The following is an 18178-nucleotide window of genomic DNA, read 5'->3' as shown; positions in this document are numbered from 1 at the left end:
CAGCATTGCGCTCGCCCGAGATTCTAATCCTGATTTGACTCAGATACTCATTCACAGCTGAGTCGACTGGTATCCGACGTCAAATCACGATACAAATCCCACTGCCACCAGTGAGATTTGAATGGCGACCTTCCGTAGATAGTCTTTCAGAAGTTCTTCGACATATTTCTTTTGATTCAAGCTCACACTTCCGTATTCTTGCTTGATTTCAATCCCAAGGCAATATTTCGCCTCACCGAAGTCCTCTATCTGAAACACTCGTTTTAGTCCCTTCTTCAGATCCTCGATCAACTCTTCGTTGTTTGACGTTACTAATAAATCATCCACGTAGACTGCCAAATAATAATAAAATTCCTCGTCCATGTTGACGTTGAAATAAACACGGGTCTGATATTGTGGGTTTTAATCCCAATTTTCTGAGTACTGCACCTAGTCGCTCGTACCACACTACCACATCTTGCGAAGCCTGCACGTTTGATTTCCTTGTGTAAGGCTCTTCTGCATTTTCGCTACGTTCGGCAGAATTGGCGAGTCTCTTCGCTCGCCGCGTATTATATCCTCCAGAGCTTCTATTGTCGCTGGAACTTTCATGTATAGCTCCTCGTCGACTTCTCCATGGAGATATGCTGTTTCTACATCCATCTGGTGCAGTTTCGTTTCCATTCCAATTGACAATGCCGCCAGCAATCTAATGATTTCCAGTGTAGCCACTGGTGCTGATGTTTCATCGTAGTCGAATCCAGGTTTTTGCGTAAAGCCTCTGGCCACTATTCGCGCCTTTTTTCTGCGCTCGATTTTTCCTTCGGCATCTGTCTTATTTTTGAATATCAGTTTGTAGCCTATTACTCGTTTTGAGAATGAAGAGGGGTCCTAAGTCCGCATCAACTTAATGCAGGACCGGACCAATTGAGGAGCAACTTACTCCTTCTTTTCTGGTCCACGGACCCCTCGCAGGGCTTGCACCCAAACTTTTTTAAAAAAAGTGAAGTGACGGCGGCTTTACGGTTTCTTACCAGGACAGAGGCAAATCGTCAGACGCTGCCTCACCTCTGCCCTGGGAGCAGCGTGACCGTAGCGGCTCGCAGATGTTGAATGCTCCTTTATATAATTCGTAAAACACGACATGCCTACGAATTATATTGAGCGCAAATCCGCCTTGCTGACCAAAGCTGGCCATGGCTGAAATATTACTATTCCTTGCTCTGGAGGTTTTACGAGCTCCCACGTCTCGTGTTTGAGATGAAAACGTATCTCTTCTGCTATACCACGCTTCCATTGCTGCGTTTCAGGTCCTGGAATCGCTTCTTCGACCTCAATATCCGCCATTAGAGCCATTTGTTCGATGAAATTCACTTCCATCTGTCCGTCGTCGTGTTCATTCGTCTGGTCGTTACCAGGTGACGTATCTGGTTGGCTCACACGTGTATCTGCCCTTAGACGTTTTTCTATAATTGGCACAAACGACGTCTCGAGCGGTCGTTTTGCTCCTGGAGTTTCTTCTCCACATTTTTGGTCAAAAACATCAATGTCGACTTCGCCATCATGCCCTGAATGATCATCTTCATACTGCGACAAACCTTCGCGACTTGAAGCACGGCTTGAAGCAACATTCGACGCACTGACGTATCTGTATAATGTTTTTGGTCTTCTGGGTTTCCCAGTCTCTATTTTTCTGAGTCTTCCTCTTGTTCGCTTTGGCTATTGATCCTTTTGACGCTCTTCTTGAACATCTTCTTGTCTCATTTCGTCCTCTGCTGGGTGGGTATATTTAACATCCAGGTGTTTAGATCCATGACTTTTCATGGTGTACTCTGCATTTATTGAAACATCTCTTGTAACGACGATTTTTCCTGTGTCTTTTAATCTGACTCTGTAGGCTTTGGCTGTTCCGCTGTATCCCACAAGTCCTAATGTCGGAATTTGGGAATAACGACAGTTACGAAAAGAAATAATTTGCAAGGAACAAAAAAATTTATGTTAGTATAAATGTTATTGGCAATCAGGTAAGAGTGAATACTGAAGCTATTCACTACACAACCCTTCGTAACACCTATAAGGGGGAAATAGATGCCGCAATAACCGCAGCTAACAGATGCCTGGGAAGGGAAGCATCAACGAATGATCTTCACAACCACCTGAAGAGTATCATCAATGATACGGCTACAAACATATTTGGCCCTAGCCGCAAGAAACGGAACGGTTGGTTCGACAATGAATGTAAGCTAGCAACGGAACGGAAGAATGCTGCATACTGAATAATGTTGCATTCTCAAAGAACGCGGGCACGCGCAAGGACCTATCAAGAACTCCGTCGAGCGGAGAAGCACTTTCACAGACGGAAAAAGGAAGCCTGAGAGAACCAACAGGTCTGTGAACTCGAAAAGTACAGGAAGCAACCGCACCAGGCGCGCAAGTTTTCCCAACAAGTCAGCAGGCCAGCAGCGTTGTACACCTCGATGCTCATCCTGCCGAGACAAAGAGGGAAATCTGCTTTCCGACAGAATGAGCATGGGTTGAGTATTTTGATGAGCTACTCAACAACCAGACCGGCGAATTCGAGGACCCACCATCTGAAGACGACGGACAAATACTACCACTATCAAGTATAGAAGAAACAGTCCGTGCAATTCATAGGCTTAAAAATCATAAGTCGCCAGGAGTCGATGAAATTACAGCCGAATTGAGTAAATATGGCGACCAATTACACTAAGTGGTTCATCAACTGATGCTCAAGGTATGGGACAGCGAATCATTGCCTGCCGATTGGCAACGAGGCATTATCTGTCCCATACATAAAAAGGGACGTAGTGCTGCAATTACAGAGGTATCACTTTGCTGAGTACCATCTATAAGATATTCTCCGCTATCTTGCAGGGTCAGATAGCCCCATACGCCCAGAGCATTTTTCGACCATACCATAGAGGCTTCACTCCAGGTAAATAGCAATAGATCAGATTTTCTGTCTGCGGCAAGCAATGGAAAAACTATTGGAATATGGACAACAGTTGCACCATCTGTTCATCGACTTTAAAGCCGCCTATGATAGCATAGCCAGGGTAAAACTGTACACGGCCATGAGAGAATTCGGTATCCTGACGAAATTAATAAGACTGATTAGGCTGATCCTGACCAATGTGCAAGGCCAGATAAAAGCAGCGGGATCACTCTCAAGACCATTCGACATCAACAACGGTCTAAGACAAGCGGATGCCCTATCATGCGTCCTCTTTAACCTGGCCCTCGAGAAAGTGATTCGTGATGCTGAAGTAAATGCTAGAGGTACGATCCTCTTTAAGTCCACCCAACTACTGGCCTATGCTGACAATATCGACATAATGGGAAGAACCACCCGAGACGTCCAAACTGCCTTTATCCAGATCGAGCAGGCAGTAATCGGCGCGAGATCTTGGACTGTACATCAATGAAGGTAAGACAAAATATATGATGGCAACACCAGCACCGAAGACGAATCAACCAACAACATCAAACCGCACTGGTCAAACACAAACACGAAGAAGAATAAGAATAGGAGAATACAACTTTGAGACCGTTGACAATTTCTCCTATCTAGGGTCGAAAATCACAACCGATAACAACTACGATGATGAAATCCGCGCACGATTGTTGTCAGCCAACAGAGCCTATTTCAGCTTACAAAGACTGTTCCGCTCGAAACGTCTCACCATAGGGTCAAAGCTCTTACTATACAAGACAATAATCTTGCCAGTCCTCATGTATTCCTCGGAAACTTGGGTTCTTAGCAAGAAAAATTGCGAACCCTTGGCCGCGTTCGAGAGAAGAATCCTCCGAAGAATTTTCGGCCCCCTACATGAGGATGGACCATTCTGTAGCCTACGTAACGACGAAATCTATAAGCAATACCACGACCGTCTGGTTGTGGATAAAATCTGGCTCAATAGGTTGCGGGGGTCGGGTTACTTAATCCGTATGGATGAGGATGATCTAGCCCGGAAAGTCTACGCCTTAAATGGAACGATGGCGTAGACCAGGGCGCCAGACACTTTTTAGGAATATCGAATTGGTAGACCTTGGCGCAAAACCGGGAGTCTGGGCTTTCTTATTAAGAATACCGGTTGTTGCGCCGTTGATGATGATGGTGATCATGTGGGGTATATTCGTGATCGACGTAAAATTTATTACAGTATAGGCTAATAAAATAATTTTTTCCACATAGATCATTCATTCGTTCCACTGTGCGTCGGAAGAAGCCACGCTTCCTAGATATACAAATTGATCGACGCCTTTGATACTCTGTCCGTTAACGCAAATAGGGAAAGTGCGACAACCCCTCAGACTTAGAACCTTGGTTTTGTTAGTGTTTATCTTCAATCCAACTCTACTTATCTCTCTTTCCAAATTCATAGCAATATGGCCAAGGTCGGCGAAATCCGTTTTGATTGATTTGTCATCATATGTCGCTCTGACAATAGCTATTAGTTTCTCCGGAATGCTGATTAAGCTTTCGAGATGTTCTTTGATGAGTTCCAGGATTATTTAAGTTATTATCTGCGCGATGACAAGGAACACGCAACCCTTTAATGGTCACACTCAAAATAGGTGCCGTTCTTTAGAATCTTAACACCATCCCCTTTTTACACTCTATGGAAAAGGTCTCGGATTCGCAAGATTTTCGTACGAATGAAAGTAGAAGATCTACTTTCTAGAAACTGCAGGTGCAGCGATAAATAGTTCTGCGGGGAGACGATCAAGGGGGATCAGCGGGTTTATTCGGTTTGAGTGCATTGATGGCCGGAATGATTTCTATTTTGCTTGAAGGAATAGAGGCGGAACTTCGCCTGATGTTATACAGTTAGGAACCGATTTGAAATGTTCCTTCCACCTCCCCAGCTGCTCGTCATCGTGGATAAGGAGTCAACCGTTAACGTACTTCACAGGACCTTCGAAAGGTTTGCGACCAAATGCAAGTTCTTTCGTGATACTATACACTTCTGAAATCATCTTCCACCACCCTGATCAGCGCAGTAACAAATTCCCTTCTGCTACGGCGCATACTACGTTGAACTTCTCGGGGTTTCACAGGTTACAAAAGAAATATACAAATTAGTTTAAATTTCTGGTCTGCTGATAGTTGCCATTTTCGAATGTTACAATGCTGAGGTTCCATTTTTTATTTTTTTTAGCTTTTGAAATATTTGCTCCTTAATCATAAGCAAGCGTTACTAAAAATGGTTGCGAAACTTCTCATTTTGTTCATCTTTCGTCATTACCTTTTTCAAGTGAGGCTCATCGTTCCATACTTTTTCTCACTCCTGGACTCAGAGCCTCTTTCAAACTATGAAAACTGAAAACACCATTGCGAGAAAAATAGAGCAAATTTCCATAGTGAACTTTCATTATCACATATTGTCAGCACTTTAAATGTTTTGCATAAATTGGAATTGCGCTAATTTAAAACATTCATTACAATTCGTATGTAATCAATGGCTGAGATAAATGATGAGCTTAAAACGATAACTCGATCGAAATGGAATTTCACGCCCAGCTTGTAAATTCCCTCGGGTTCAGTGGTGAAAATTTCGGTCACTGTTCCAATTAGGTCCACCTTTTTTGGAAGCTTTACTGCCGTGTGTCTGTTGGAATGGATTGAAACGTTAGTTTGTCAACGATTTCATTAAGGTGAGCGAGTTTTTAATTTAAGCCCAGACAACTCTGCATCTGGCCGGTCATTAAAGCAAGCTCGAATCGTAGCCAGATGCAGTAGGAGGCGGTAGCAGTTTGATTTATACTTGTCCCGATTTGTGAACCGTCTGATTACTAGGCCCACTCGTTCTCCGCTAAATGAGCGCTAATTTTTGGTCATCGTCATTAAGTCTAGTATTTAATTACTCGCACACTCTGGGACTTCACCTACCTTTCCATCAGATATTGAAAAATTCCCCAATAAAGTATTAAAATAAACGATGGATAGATCAGCGGCAAACAGGTGACGGCCAGCAGGAAGACGGAGTAGACAATTTTGAAGAGGGTTGGAAATGGGAGTGGTTGCATCCAGACTTCACCAAAGTGGATTAGAAACGGCTTGACATAGTAGAGGCATCTGTCGAATGAAGACATCTTCTTCCACTGTAAAATGAGTAAATATGGGAAGTAGAAATTTTAATCACTAGGAAAGATAACATTTTATTGCATCCATCCCTTACCACCTTCTTCCTATGTAAGGCAATCTGGTGTGGCCTCATATCGTCTTCAGATGCGAATTAAGGATTTTTTACAGAACTTTACTTGTAAATTTAGGAGGGATTGCGAGGAATTTTTGCAAAAACATGCCCATTTAGAATTTATTGGAGTCAACGAATTTCATGTCAACCGCAAGTTGTCAGTGCAATCACTAAAAATAAAGGGTCTAGTGTGCAAAAGGAAATAAAAGGCGTATAAGATTGGACAAGTGTGAGGATATTGCGCTTATTATTAAACTCCAAGTATTACAGAAAAATTACATTTAATGAGGATACAGTGAGAGTGAAAATCTATCCATGAAGCGAATTTGCAGAATCGTTTACCACTGTATGGTTTGAACAAGACTGTCCGAGACACCCAGGACATCTAAGGATGCGGTGAGGGATTTAGGTATAATACTTGTAGCTGACAATATTATGAGAACTACAACCACTTTTTCAAGATGCCAAATTTCTCAATGTTGCCTTTATGGGTGACAGCAGCATAAAAAATATGCGCTAAGCAACTAGTCTTGTCAACTACCAAAACGTCAGGATTGTTGTGCAGAATGCGGCGGTCAATTGAAATTTGCCGAAGAGCTCAAGTAGTTAGAGCACTGGGCTGTCGTAGCAGAAGGTCGCGGTTGAAATCTCACTGGTGGCAGAGGGATTTGTTATCGTGACTGAATGTCGAATCAACTGTGAATGAGTACCTGAGTCAAATCAGGGTAATAATCTGGGGCGAGCGCAATAATGACCACATCGTCTCCTATAGGGTACCATAATCCTGTAGTGTATCATCGAAGGAAGTGCTTTAACACAGTTCGAATCCCTGATCCAATTGGATTATTGTGCCAACGATTATTATTATTATTAATTGAAATTGCCGGTCCCAATGCAGCCAAATTGAATTAATTAATATATCTGTTTGAGGTTACGGTGGAGGAACTGATGGCGACATGCAAAAATGTTGGATTTAAACAAGCTTCCGGATTGGGCAAATTGCCGAATAAAGTCGTCCAGTTGACTGCCAAAGCGAAGCCATAAGCACATTTGAACCATGCATAGTGAGATGGTGTATCCTATGAGAAAGATGTTAGAAAGGGTGTTATACAGAACGCTGCTCCTGCTCATCGAGCTGTAGGCAGTGCATGGGAGGAACAGTGTAGATTTCGGCGGAACGGTTGTACATTCGATGCGATAACAATGGCCGAGAGGTAAGTGCTGCGCGGTATTAATACAAGCTGTCAAGAATGTCTTTTATTCGCTCAACTAGTTCATAACTAGGAGAACAGCCAGTTTAGGCTGTCCCTGGATACTTAACACGGTTAATCAAGAGATACCTCTCGGAGAGGCTGCTTTGGTATAAGAAGGATGACGGACAGGAAAAATACATTGTAACAACATATGTTCTCCAAGGTTCCGTATTGGGGCCTACACTTTAGAACATCATGTATGATGGATTGCTTGGCCTTCCCATGCTTGAGGAGGCAGCATTGACTAGTTTCACAGATGATCTAGAGGTTGTTGTAGTTGAGAGTCACCGCCAGGGCGTGAAACTGTATCGAGTGAAGCCATTCATACCATCAAATCGTGGCTATGAATGGTAAACCTGGATCTGGAGACGAAAAGACGGAGGGAAACCAACAATGTCAAAACCCGGGTTGGTGATGACGAGGAAGTTTGATAATCGATCATTAAATTAATCATGGGGATAATGACTGATGCAGGCTGAGCTTCACGAGCATGAGTGGTGGCAGCAAAGCCTAGTTCATATTGAGAGTGAATCTATAGTCACATACTATTTTTCGAAGAGATGAAGTGCACGACCCCCATCATCTATCTCTGGCACGGGGAATCAAAATTCTGGATAGTTGTTTAGGATATGCGGGATCCTAAGTCCACATCCACATGATGGTTGACCGGACCAAATGAGGAGCAGCTTACTCCCACGTTTTATAGTCCATGGATCCCTAGTTTGGAGCATAGCACCCCAAGCATTGAAAATTAACAAAAAAAAACAAAAAATGACTGACGGTCATCAGACGCTGCCTCACCTCTGCCCTGGGAGCAGCGTGGCACTTTCGGTCACGCTGCTCCCAGGACAGGGGTGAGGCAGCAGTCAAAATTGTACCTGAGGCAGTTCTTTGCCGGACACGGTGATCATATGGAGTGCGAGTATTTGCGCCACTTCGCAATAGAATGATCGCCCCCGTATAGCGACGAAGTTCTTCCTTTATCATTGCCTCCTGCCAGAATACCTCGACATGATGCCATGATGAGTTGATGAAAGCTTGGAATAGTCGTGTTAACTTTCCATTTACAACTTCCATATAGTAATACAAAGGCAATATTGATACGAAACAACCGCTGTAGGTGTTGAAACAGTTACATATCCAGATTTTGGTCAAAACAGCAATAGCGGACTTAGCGCTGTTAACGTATATCGACAAATTGTTCGACTTCTTGGATATTCTGCCTGAAATACACAAAACGCCTCGGATAGGGATTGACCTCGTTGCTACGACTTTTGGCTATCGGAAACAGACAATGATTGGTTTCTGGAATGTATGCGTGCTCCTCGACAACGGCGTCGAGGGTCCTCAGAAAGCTCGCTTTTTCCAACTTGAGCGAAAATTCCATCGATATAAACTGCACTTCTAAACCTAAACCAAGTAAGATAGTGGAACCTTGGAAAGCCAAGTGGTAACAAATCCGAATCCGGTGTTAGATTGTTTGTGACAACTACCGCAAGACGTGCTTGACCTGGAAGCAGGTTCTTAACAGACTTCTGATTACAAGATTTCGGTCCAGGTTAAGGTGCATCACAATTGTACAATGCTAAGCACCAAAGGAGGAAAGATGCTTTAAAAGAGCAATTAAATGCAGTTCAAGGGAAGCTTCTTGAAGGTGATATTGTGATCGTGCTATGTGATCTGAATACCAAAGTGGGTTCTGACAACACGTTGCTCGAACATATGGTGGGGAGACATGGCAACCATGAGGATAATGGTGGGAGGTTTGTGGATTTCTTAAACGTAGATTTAGAAGTTGTCTCCCGGGTGTGCGTAACAAGGGAGGCGCTGACATCGGCTTCGACAGAGATCATCATCTGATGGTCGCTTATGTTCGTTTGCGTGTTGCATCCGCCACTTCTCGCAGGATTGGAGAGCTCGATTGGAGAGATTGGAGCGCGATTAAAACTGCTCTTTTCTCGGGTGCTGGACAGGTCTTCGGTCGGGGTCAAGCAGTGTACTGCAGGATAGACTGATGCGGAACATAGCTCCCTGAGGCCAACCTATCTTTCTCTAAGGATGAGTTGTCTCTCCTCTGGGACGGTGTGTGCCTTTTCAGGGGCCAAGCCTCTCGTCTACCAAGACCGTTAGTGAGTGGTGATAGCCACACCCTGTACGAGGTGACCCTACTATTAACAAAACGCTACGGATCTAGACTGGGGAGTCGAAAAACACCTCCCCCAATCCAGGGTGTCATGCGAACCGTGCCCATTGGATAGTTTGCAGTCGGGGGTAACTGACTGTATTCGAACGGAGCCTCACTGATACCTGGTCGCCTCAGTGAGTAAGTTAGATCTTACCGTGCTACGGGGGGCTATGGCACGGCGAACCTCTTAACCCCCATACTCGTGGGAATCAAATGAGTACAAAACTGGAAAAAAAAACAAAACCCAAAAAAGCGGGGCCCCGTACCGCACCAAAACTGGTTAATCAGGCGGAGGCACGTGTTCGGTCACGTCCCGAAGGGGCGTTATAAGGTCTGGCTGACTGCTGACTCGATACCAAGCAAAATCCGAAGAAGTACAGCGCGACAAAACAGAATTTGCTATTGCGTTGGTCAGGAAAGCGAAGGATGCCGCAGATCGCAATGATTTCAAAAGTTTATACCATATTACGAAAGAGCTGTGACCACGTGGATCACAAATCTTTCGATGGTCCTGTGCAGGACGTCAACGTGCGTATACGGACCTCCAAGGAGAAGAGAAATCATTTCGGCCATCAATGTACTCAAACGTAGTAAACTCACTGGATTTGACGGTCTCCCCGCAGAGTTATTTAGAGTTATTTGTCGCTGCACCTGCAGTTAATGCAGAATTGCTACTTCCTTTAATACGGAAATCTTAGGAATCTGAGACTTTTCCCAGAAAGTGGAAGAAGGGAATGATCGTCAGAGTTCCAAAGAAGAATACCTATTTTGAGTGTGACAATTGGAGGGGTATCTACGTGCTACGTAGCTAAAATAATCCTAGAATGCATTAAATAACATCTCCAAAGTTTGATCGACAGAGAGTAGGCTTGTTTCTACTGCGGATCCTTCTGCTTTGACTACATCAACACTCAGTGGTTCATTTTGGCGTATGAAGTCTGCGTCTACTGCATGGTGCCGTTGGAGTGCCTGAGCAATTAGGCCGTACCCCCTCCCAACCGGGATGGCTTGTTTTCTGGCTTTGCCAGATGATAGATTTCTTACAAAGATGGGTCCTTTCAAGTCCATTACCGGAGGATGTGACTCTAGCTTGGCGACTTCGTTATCACCACAACCACCTCGAGTCCAAGGTTAATGTTGAGCTTCGCATAGTGTTGTGAATGGGTCACACTCAACCCCGTTCGCGTTTGTCTCAGATTCCCCTGAGACCGATGCGGTCATCCGTTTGACAGCCTTTGGGGCTTATCTTGTAGATCGAGGAAACCCATTTCCGAGCTCTACATGGACTCATTGCCACCAACTTTGCTGTTGTGCTAACAGCTGAGCCTTTGGCAATGACTCTGGATTTGGATAGAGAGAATAGAGTTAAATTGAAGGTAAACACCAACAAAACCAAGGTTCTTAGTCTGACAGGCTGTCACATTCTCCTTGAAGGCGTCCATCAATTTTTATACCTAGAAAGCGCGATTTCTGCCGACGGGGACACCGATGGATGTCCCTCGGTGCATTACCAAGGCTAGATCCATCTGCGCTGCTTTTGCTAAAAGAAATGCAGCTATCTCAACACCAAGATCCAGTTGAGACTGTTCGGTGTAATATTCTTTCTGTGTTACCATAAGGGAGTAACACATGGAACTTGGTCGGAGCATAGTCTAGAACCGGTGACCATGGGAAAGGTTCAAAAGTGGGGAAAATGGGTGCCACACGAATTGAGCAAAAGAAGCAAGAAAACCGAAAAACTACTCTACTCTTCTTGAAAGTACGAAAAAAAAGTTTTTCCTATCAAATCAACGACAGGGGATGAGAAATGGATCTGTCCTAAGAATTCTAAACGGAAAAAATCATGGGTTGATCTAGGCGAATCCTCAGCATCGACTGCGTTTTGGAAAAAAACAATGCTTTGGGTTTGTAGGAATCAGAAGGAAGTGATATATTATGAGCTTCTAAAACCAGGTGAAACTGTTGATGTGCGAAGCTACCGACAGTAAATGATCGATTTGTATCATGCATTGTTTGGAAAGTGACCAGAATGGCACACCAGGCACGAAAGGGTAGAACATGATAACGGCCCATCACACACATCAAAACCAGCCAGGGACACCATTGCTGCACTACGTTGGGATGTCCTACCCCCGCCCTACTCACAAGACTTGGTGCCTTCTGATTTCCACTTGTTTCCATCAATGGGACATGGGAGGAAGTCAAAAAATGATTCGATGCATGGTTCAAAAGACCAACGCTTCTACTGGCAAGGCATCCACAAATCGACAGAAAAATAGCAAAATTATGTAGCTAGCGGTTTAATATTTATATATCTGGTAGGCAAGACATTCCTAGAAGACATTAGGAATAACCTTAGCTACGAAATCTCATGGCTCTTTCCTTTTTTAAATGCTTCGAGCCACCATGTAGCATCGTCTGCGAAATCTACATAATCTCTTTACAGAGAGGCTTAAACCGATCATAGTAGAGCATGGATTGTTTTCCTTTCTGTGATTGGAGCGGTATATAATAGCTTAGAAAATAGGACATTTCTACATTTTTTTGTTTAGGGATTGAGGAGTCCTAAGTCCGCACCCACTTGATGTCGGACCGGACCAAATGGAGAGCAACTTCCCCCCACTATTTATGGTCCACGGACTCCTCTTTTTGGGTTTAACATCCAAAGCTAGACAAGTCGGGAAACCGGAAGCTGGACGCTTCAGGTATGAAAGGTTTTATGTATTTCCTTTATAAAGACATTTGAGTGTGAATTTGTTCCATTAATACGTAACATGTAATATATGCATAGATTATGTGAAAGTATCCACTTTCGGGTGAAATTCACATGCAAAATCTTGAATTTCCAAAGAAAGGAACAATTTTGACTTATTATAACTTTGTTAGTAATAGAGCGATTTCCACCAAACTTGGTGGGATCAAGCTCTATATTATAGCCTACATTGCTGCAAAACGTCGTGGTGCCACAATGAAATTAAGGGCGGTTCTGGAGCCAATTACTGAAAATTATAGTAATATAATATTATTAACTTTATTTGAAGAAATATTACCATCAGAGACTAGCTACCATATAGTGGCAGCCTCTTGACTTTTTTCAGAGTTTTCGGTTCCACAGTTTCTGAGAATGGCTCCGTTAAATAAATGATCACTTTCGACCCACCGAACCCCCCGCTTTTTCAACAGAAGTCAAAACTAAGACCAGCTTCGGAAAGTACTAACCGAGACCTCATTTGATACCCCACATAACTATATTTGGTGAAAAAAAAATTGTACACCCCCCTTTTGCATGTATGGGGACCTCCCCTTAAATTCGACGTAACAGGATGTAACTTACTGTATGCCAGAGCGTCCACAGTTCCCACCTTTTAACCATGCTATAGTTTCCGAGAAAAATGCGTGTGACGGACAAACAGACAGACAGACGGACAGACAAACAGACACTAAAACGATTTTAATAACGTTTTATTTTACACGCCTCTCTTCTGTCCTGGGAGTAGCGTGACCAATTTTCCGAACCCTCTTGGTAGAGAAGATACTCCTCAACGTGTTTTAAATGTTAACTCATCCCTCCTCATGTATTAACCTCTTGCTATCAGCCAGCTTCGCAAATTCATTTTCAATTTTACTAAACAGAATGATTCTAAATCTGTATAAATGTTGATATGCTTAGCCCAGTTGTGTCTGGAATATAAAATTGTTCGCATATACTTGAATACTTCTACTTATGACATAACCTTAAACTGGCTGCCCGGCAGATCAATTTTTGACATTCATAATGACAGCGGAGAAGACCTCAACTTCCAAAAGCGAACCTCTTAAAACTCCTCAAGATTTCCTTGAGGGAGAGTGGTCTGTAAGTTTCTTTAATTAAAAGGATTCCAATAGAGTCCCTAAAATCTGTCAATCATAATTTCCAGATCCGACAATGTTTCCTTTACAAGGACGAGTACGACGATTGCAGGAGTTTCAAAGCACGATTTCACCAGTACTTCGTGCACGGGGAGAACACCGATTGCAGTCAATGGAAAATTGACTATGACAATTGCTGCCAATTCAGGGAAAAGAAGGACATAGAAGCTGGCAAGGCAGTTATCCAAAGCGAAGCGGAAAGACGGAGAGTGCGGATGCAGGCACACTACGCAAACGATGTGTGGAAGAAACGGAAAGCTCCGCCGGAAGATTGGAGCAAACCATTGCCGGAATGGTTGCAGAAGAAGAACGAGGGCACGTTCCTGGCGATAAAGGCACAAGAACTCAAAACTGGCATCGTCTCTGAGCCAGAAAAGAAGAGTTATTGCTCGATTATGTGACAAATGTGTGCAAGGAGGGTAAGAGTAGGCGACTTTGTAGGAAAATGTAATTTATGATTAGACTAACTTTATTACCGTGAATAAATTGTGTTCATAAGTTAAGTGCGGTTCGATTACTTTCCTTCGAATTTTTCTTTGTTTCCTTTTTATCATGACATTGAATATTTTGTGATATTGGAGCTTACGCAAACCAATTGGAAGATAGTTTGTGTGCCTAGTCATACCTACCGCCACACCAGATTTTAAGTAATAATAAGTAGTCAAGGACAAGCAGAATGTTTCCTTTTGTTTGCCTCTGCCAATTCTTCCTTTCTAGGGAATGAAATCTCCTTATAAAAAATCCATAATCCGGGGTGAAGGAATCGACGCGCTTATAGGGTGATTTGTAGCGACGCCATACAGTATTTCGACTCCCCTCCAAATACCTTCCCTTCCTGGGAGCAACCGTGGACTATTCCAACATTTTCTCTGTTACAGGGTTGACTTTTTCCTATTACTCATGGGAGGAAATCAGAAATATTCATCCAAATGCGGTTTATAAGGTCCCAGAGGCAGTTCCCAACACTTTTGATAGTCTCCGAACAACATCAGGGTCTTTACCCTTGGATGTTTCGTTCGTTCTTTGGTTTTTGGTGCTGACGTTGCCACCATATATTCGTCTTGCCTTCATTGATGTGCAGCCCAAGATTTCGAGTCGCCTACTCGATCTGGATGAAGGCAGTGTAGACATCTCGGATCGTCCGTCCCATGGTGCCGGTACCGTCGGCATAGGCCAGTAGTTGAGTGGACTTAAAGTGGGCATCTCCTTGTCTTAGAACGTTGTTGATGTTGAATGGTCCCCAGAGTGATCATGCTGCTTTAATCTAGCCTCGCACCTTGGTCAGGATCGGCATAGTCAAGTCTTACCAATTTCGTTGGGATACCGAATGCTCTCATGGCCGTGTACGGTTTTACCCCACCTTCAACTCGCCGATAATCTGGTTATTGAGTAGTTCCATCAAAATATTCAACCCATCGCTCCAATATGGCAATTGTGTCGAAAATCATATTTTCCTGGACGGATAAGCTAGACAAATTACAATCTGTGTCTATTTTCGTGTAACTGAGTTTGAACAGAATCACACAGAATACAAACGCGTTCATGAACCGTTTCTCCAAACTGAGTTAACGTTGCAAATCCTACCAAATCCGGGTTACTCTTCCAATTAGGCAACACATTTTTCAAAAAGTTCCAGTTGGGTTCAGTATGAGGTCAACAATTAACTAGAATGACTAACGGAGCAACTCCAATACTCCACTCCAAGAACCCACTGCCAGAAGAAGCCTAGTAACTGCGAATGTTGACCTAATTTATAATGATGCTTTGGCCGCATTCACAAAATAGTCGAACACGGTAAGCCGAGAATTCCAAAAATTAAATTTTAATTTGGCAACTGCCAATATTATTGCTGTTGTTGATAGAATTTCGGATGACCATTTCGTTGACGGGTTTATTGCGGCAAAAGTTTATAGCCTGATTTATGAGGCGACGGCCACGGTTATTTGCCTCGGCGATCAACCACTTGGAGTAACTATAGGAATGGGCGGGAGTTCTTTACTATTCCGGGTGTTCCGACTCAACAGCGTCCTCCCGAAACAGAATCAGCTGGCAAATGACCTGGTCATTCCGGGAGTTTATTTTTGGGAAAGAATAAAGTTAGAAGTGAAGCGGTGGTATACCCGGTAGAGTTTTCTTTGCTTTTCAACTTCACGCTATATCACATTTCATATTCCAGATTCCAGCACAATTTCACGCATCGTGAGAGGAAATGAAGTATCTAAAAGGCTTCCTCCCCCACATTCCCAAGTCTGGCCGGCATAGAGGCGTGCAAAGGCTTGTTGATGCGGCACTCCAGTATTTGGGTGCGAATCTTCATGGTCATTTTTAAGGTTTTGTGAAAAACAAAACCTTATTAAAATCGGCTTACTGTCTGCCTGCCTATTTGTCTGTTTGTCGCTCCGTCACACGCATTTTTCTCGGAGACGGTTGCAGCGATTCACACCAAATTTTGTGGAAAGGTGGGAACTGTGAGGCCCACGCATACAGTGAGCTACATAATTCTACATCGGATCTACATACATGCAAAAAGAGGGGTGTAATTTTTTTTGATGAAATATAGTCATGTGGGGTATCAAATGAAAGGTCTCGGTTAGTACTTCCCGAAGCCGGGTTTTAGTTTTGACATTTATTGGAAAGGTGAGGAGTGCGGGTGGTCGGAAGTGGTCCATTCACAGAAACTACCCAATCGAAAAATCTGGAAAAATCGAGAGGCTGCCACTATATTGTCCCTAGGCTCCGAAATACCCTCCATACGGATACTTGTTCAAATAAGGTTACTAATAGCTAATTGGCTAGAAAACCCCTCTTAAGTTCATTCTAATACCAGCAATGTAGCCTATAATATAGAGCATGACCCTACCAAGTTTGGTAGAAATCGCACTATTAGTAACAAACTTATAATAAGTAAAATTTGTCGCTTCTTTGCAAATTGAAGACTTTGAATGTCAATATCACTTGAAAGTGGATATTTTCACAAAATATATGCATATATTACGTGTTACGAACTAATGAGACAAATACACACTCAGATGCCTTTATAAAAGAAATGCACAAAACCTTTTATGCCTAAAGCGTCCAGCTTCCAGTTTCCCGACTTGTTTAGCACTTTTTTAATTAAATAGCTACTTTTCAGTACTTTTTAATCAAAACCGAAACGAAGCTAATATTTGGCGCTATTACGTTTTGTAGATGATAAAATGATATCACAAAGGTAAACTGTCGTTAGGCCAAAAATCGCAATAACGAAGTTGTAGCTTCGGTGAATGCAGTCCACAGCGACATCCATGGATGGACGGTTTCACTTTAGAGCAAGGTAATGCTTCATGATTGCCCGGCCAGAACAAAACCATTCATCTCTGAAAATAACCACGAAAACAGCTTGCTTTATGAAAGGGTATGCTGAAAAAATTTTAAACTTTTGATACTCAGTTCGATTATCTGGCAAAAACAAATACAACCTGCTTGGGGAGTAGCAGGGTAGTAACAACTGGGCTGAAATGTTCGTAGGCTAACATAGAAAAATTATTGATTTAATTATTCAACATAGTAGCCTTCGGTCATACAATTTTTCGATACCACTCTTATACTACGAGTTGTCTTCAGCCTCAAAATAGGCCTCAGTTCATCTCTTCACCGGCGCTATATTTCTTTCCGGTAAGCATTCTCTTAAGTTCTGAGAACAGGAAAAAGTCGTTGGGGGCGAGTTCTGTTGTGTATGTGTGCTGTTAGTGAATAAATTTGTAATAATTACTAGAATATGAAAAGTAGTGCGCCTTAATTTGTAATAAAATGCCATTTTAGGTACAAGAACCGCTCGTTATGCAACAGGAAAACGACCCTAAGTACATTTCCTTTTCAGCACGGGAATGGTTTTTGTTTTAATGTCCATGACAACTTTTTATACCTCCCCAATTGGAAAACCTGATTGAACATCAGAACCATTTGCTCGAAATCCAGGTCCATAAAAGGCACTTCTTCTCAAGAATTGATTTCTCTGCGAGAAGTTCAGGACGAAATTTGCTCCAATGTGATTCAATACCTTTTCTATCCGTTGCAAAACAAGTTACAGCCGGAGTTGAATACACAAGATTAAAATAAAACGGAAAGTCGAATGAAAACCCCGAAGCAGTTTTCATTATATCTTCTAATACGTGTTAAGATGTGTGTCCTTCAGATCCTTCTCACTTAGAAATATTTTTCGAAGTGTACGAATAAATTCGTAGTAACATCACAAGATATACATGAACATGATACAAAATACAACAACAGAGGTCAAAATCTTATCTTTTGGCTTGAACCTAAGTACGGCTCAAAAGAAAGTACCATTTAATACCTTTTTGTCACCTTTTTTGATAATCTATCTTTTCAAACGGGCTGGCGCTTTGCTTCATTATGGTAGCTATCAAATGACATGTAAAAATGTGATGGGCTTAATTATGAAAAATGTACGAATATTAGACATTAAATGGGAGAAAACATAGTCTTTATATGGAGCAAATTCATTTAGATATGGTAGTTCTAGTTTTTCGGCGAATTAATTTTCCACTACTCGTAATTAAAACTAACATTTCGAAATCAATTTGGTCCACATCAAGACCGCGTTTGCTCCCATTTAATGAGTAATATTCAAA

The 18178-nt window shown here is 42.7% G+C and overlaps 2 protein-coding genes across 2 annotated transcripts; one reads left to right on the top strand and one right to left on the bottom strand.

Annotated features, from left to right (window-relative positions):
* Positions 1-5363: 5363 nt before the first annotated feature.
* Positions 5364-6375, bottom strand: LOC119661763. The gene is made up of 3 exons (XM_038071233.1): positions 6183-6375; positions 5894-6105; positions 5364-5612 (listed from the first exon to the last, which is right to left on the bottom strand). The coding sequence occupies exons 1-3, from the start codon at positions 6219-6221 to the stop codon at positions 5426-5428; spliced, it is 438 nt and encodes a 145-aa protein (XP_037927161.1). The 5' UTR covers positions 6222-6375; the 3' UTR covers positions 5364-5425.
* A 7003-nt stretch (positions 6376-13378) lies between these two features.
* LOC119661004 (UPF0545 protein C22orf39 homolog) lies at positions 13379-14050 on the top strand. The gene is made up of 2 exons (XM_038070126.1): positions 13379-13491; positions 13556-14050. The coding sequence occupies exons 1-2, from the start codon at positions 13414-13416 to the stop codon at positions 13946-13948; spliced, it is 471 nt and encodes a 156-aa protein (XP_037926054.1). The 5' UTR covers positions 13379-13413; the 3' UTR covers positions 13949-14050.
* Positions 14051-18178: the final 4128 nt, after the last annotated feature.

Source organism: Hermetia illucens, chromosome 1 (assembly GCF_905115235.1).
Source record: "Hermetia illucens chromosome 1, iHerIll2.2.curated.20191125, whole genome shotgun sequence".
Taxonomy (NCBI): domain Eukaryota; kingdom Metazoa; phylum Arthropoda; class Insecta; order Diptera; family Stratiomyidae; genus Hermetia; species Hermetia illucens.
This window is presented reverse-complemented; position numbering and strand designations above follow the sequence as displayed.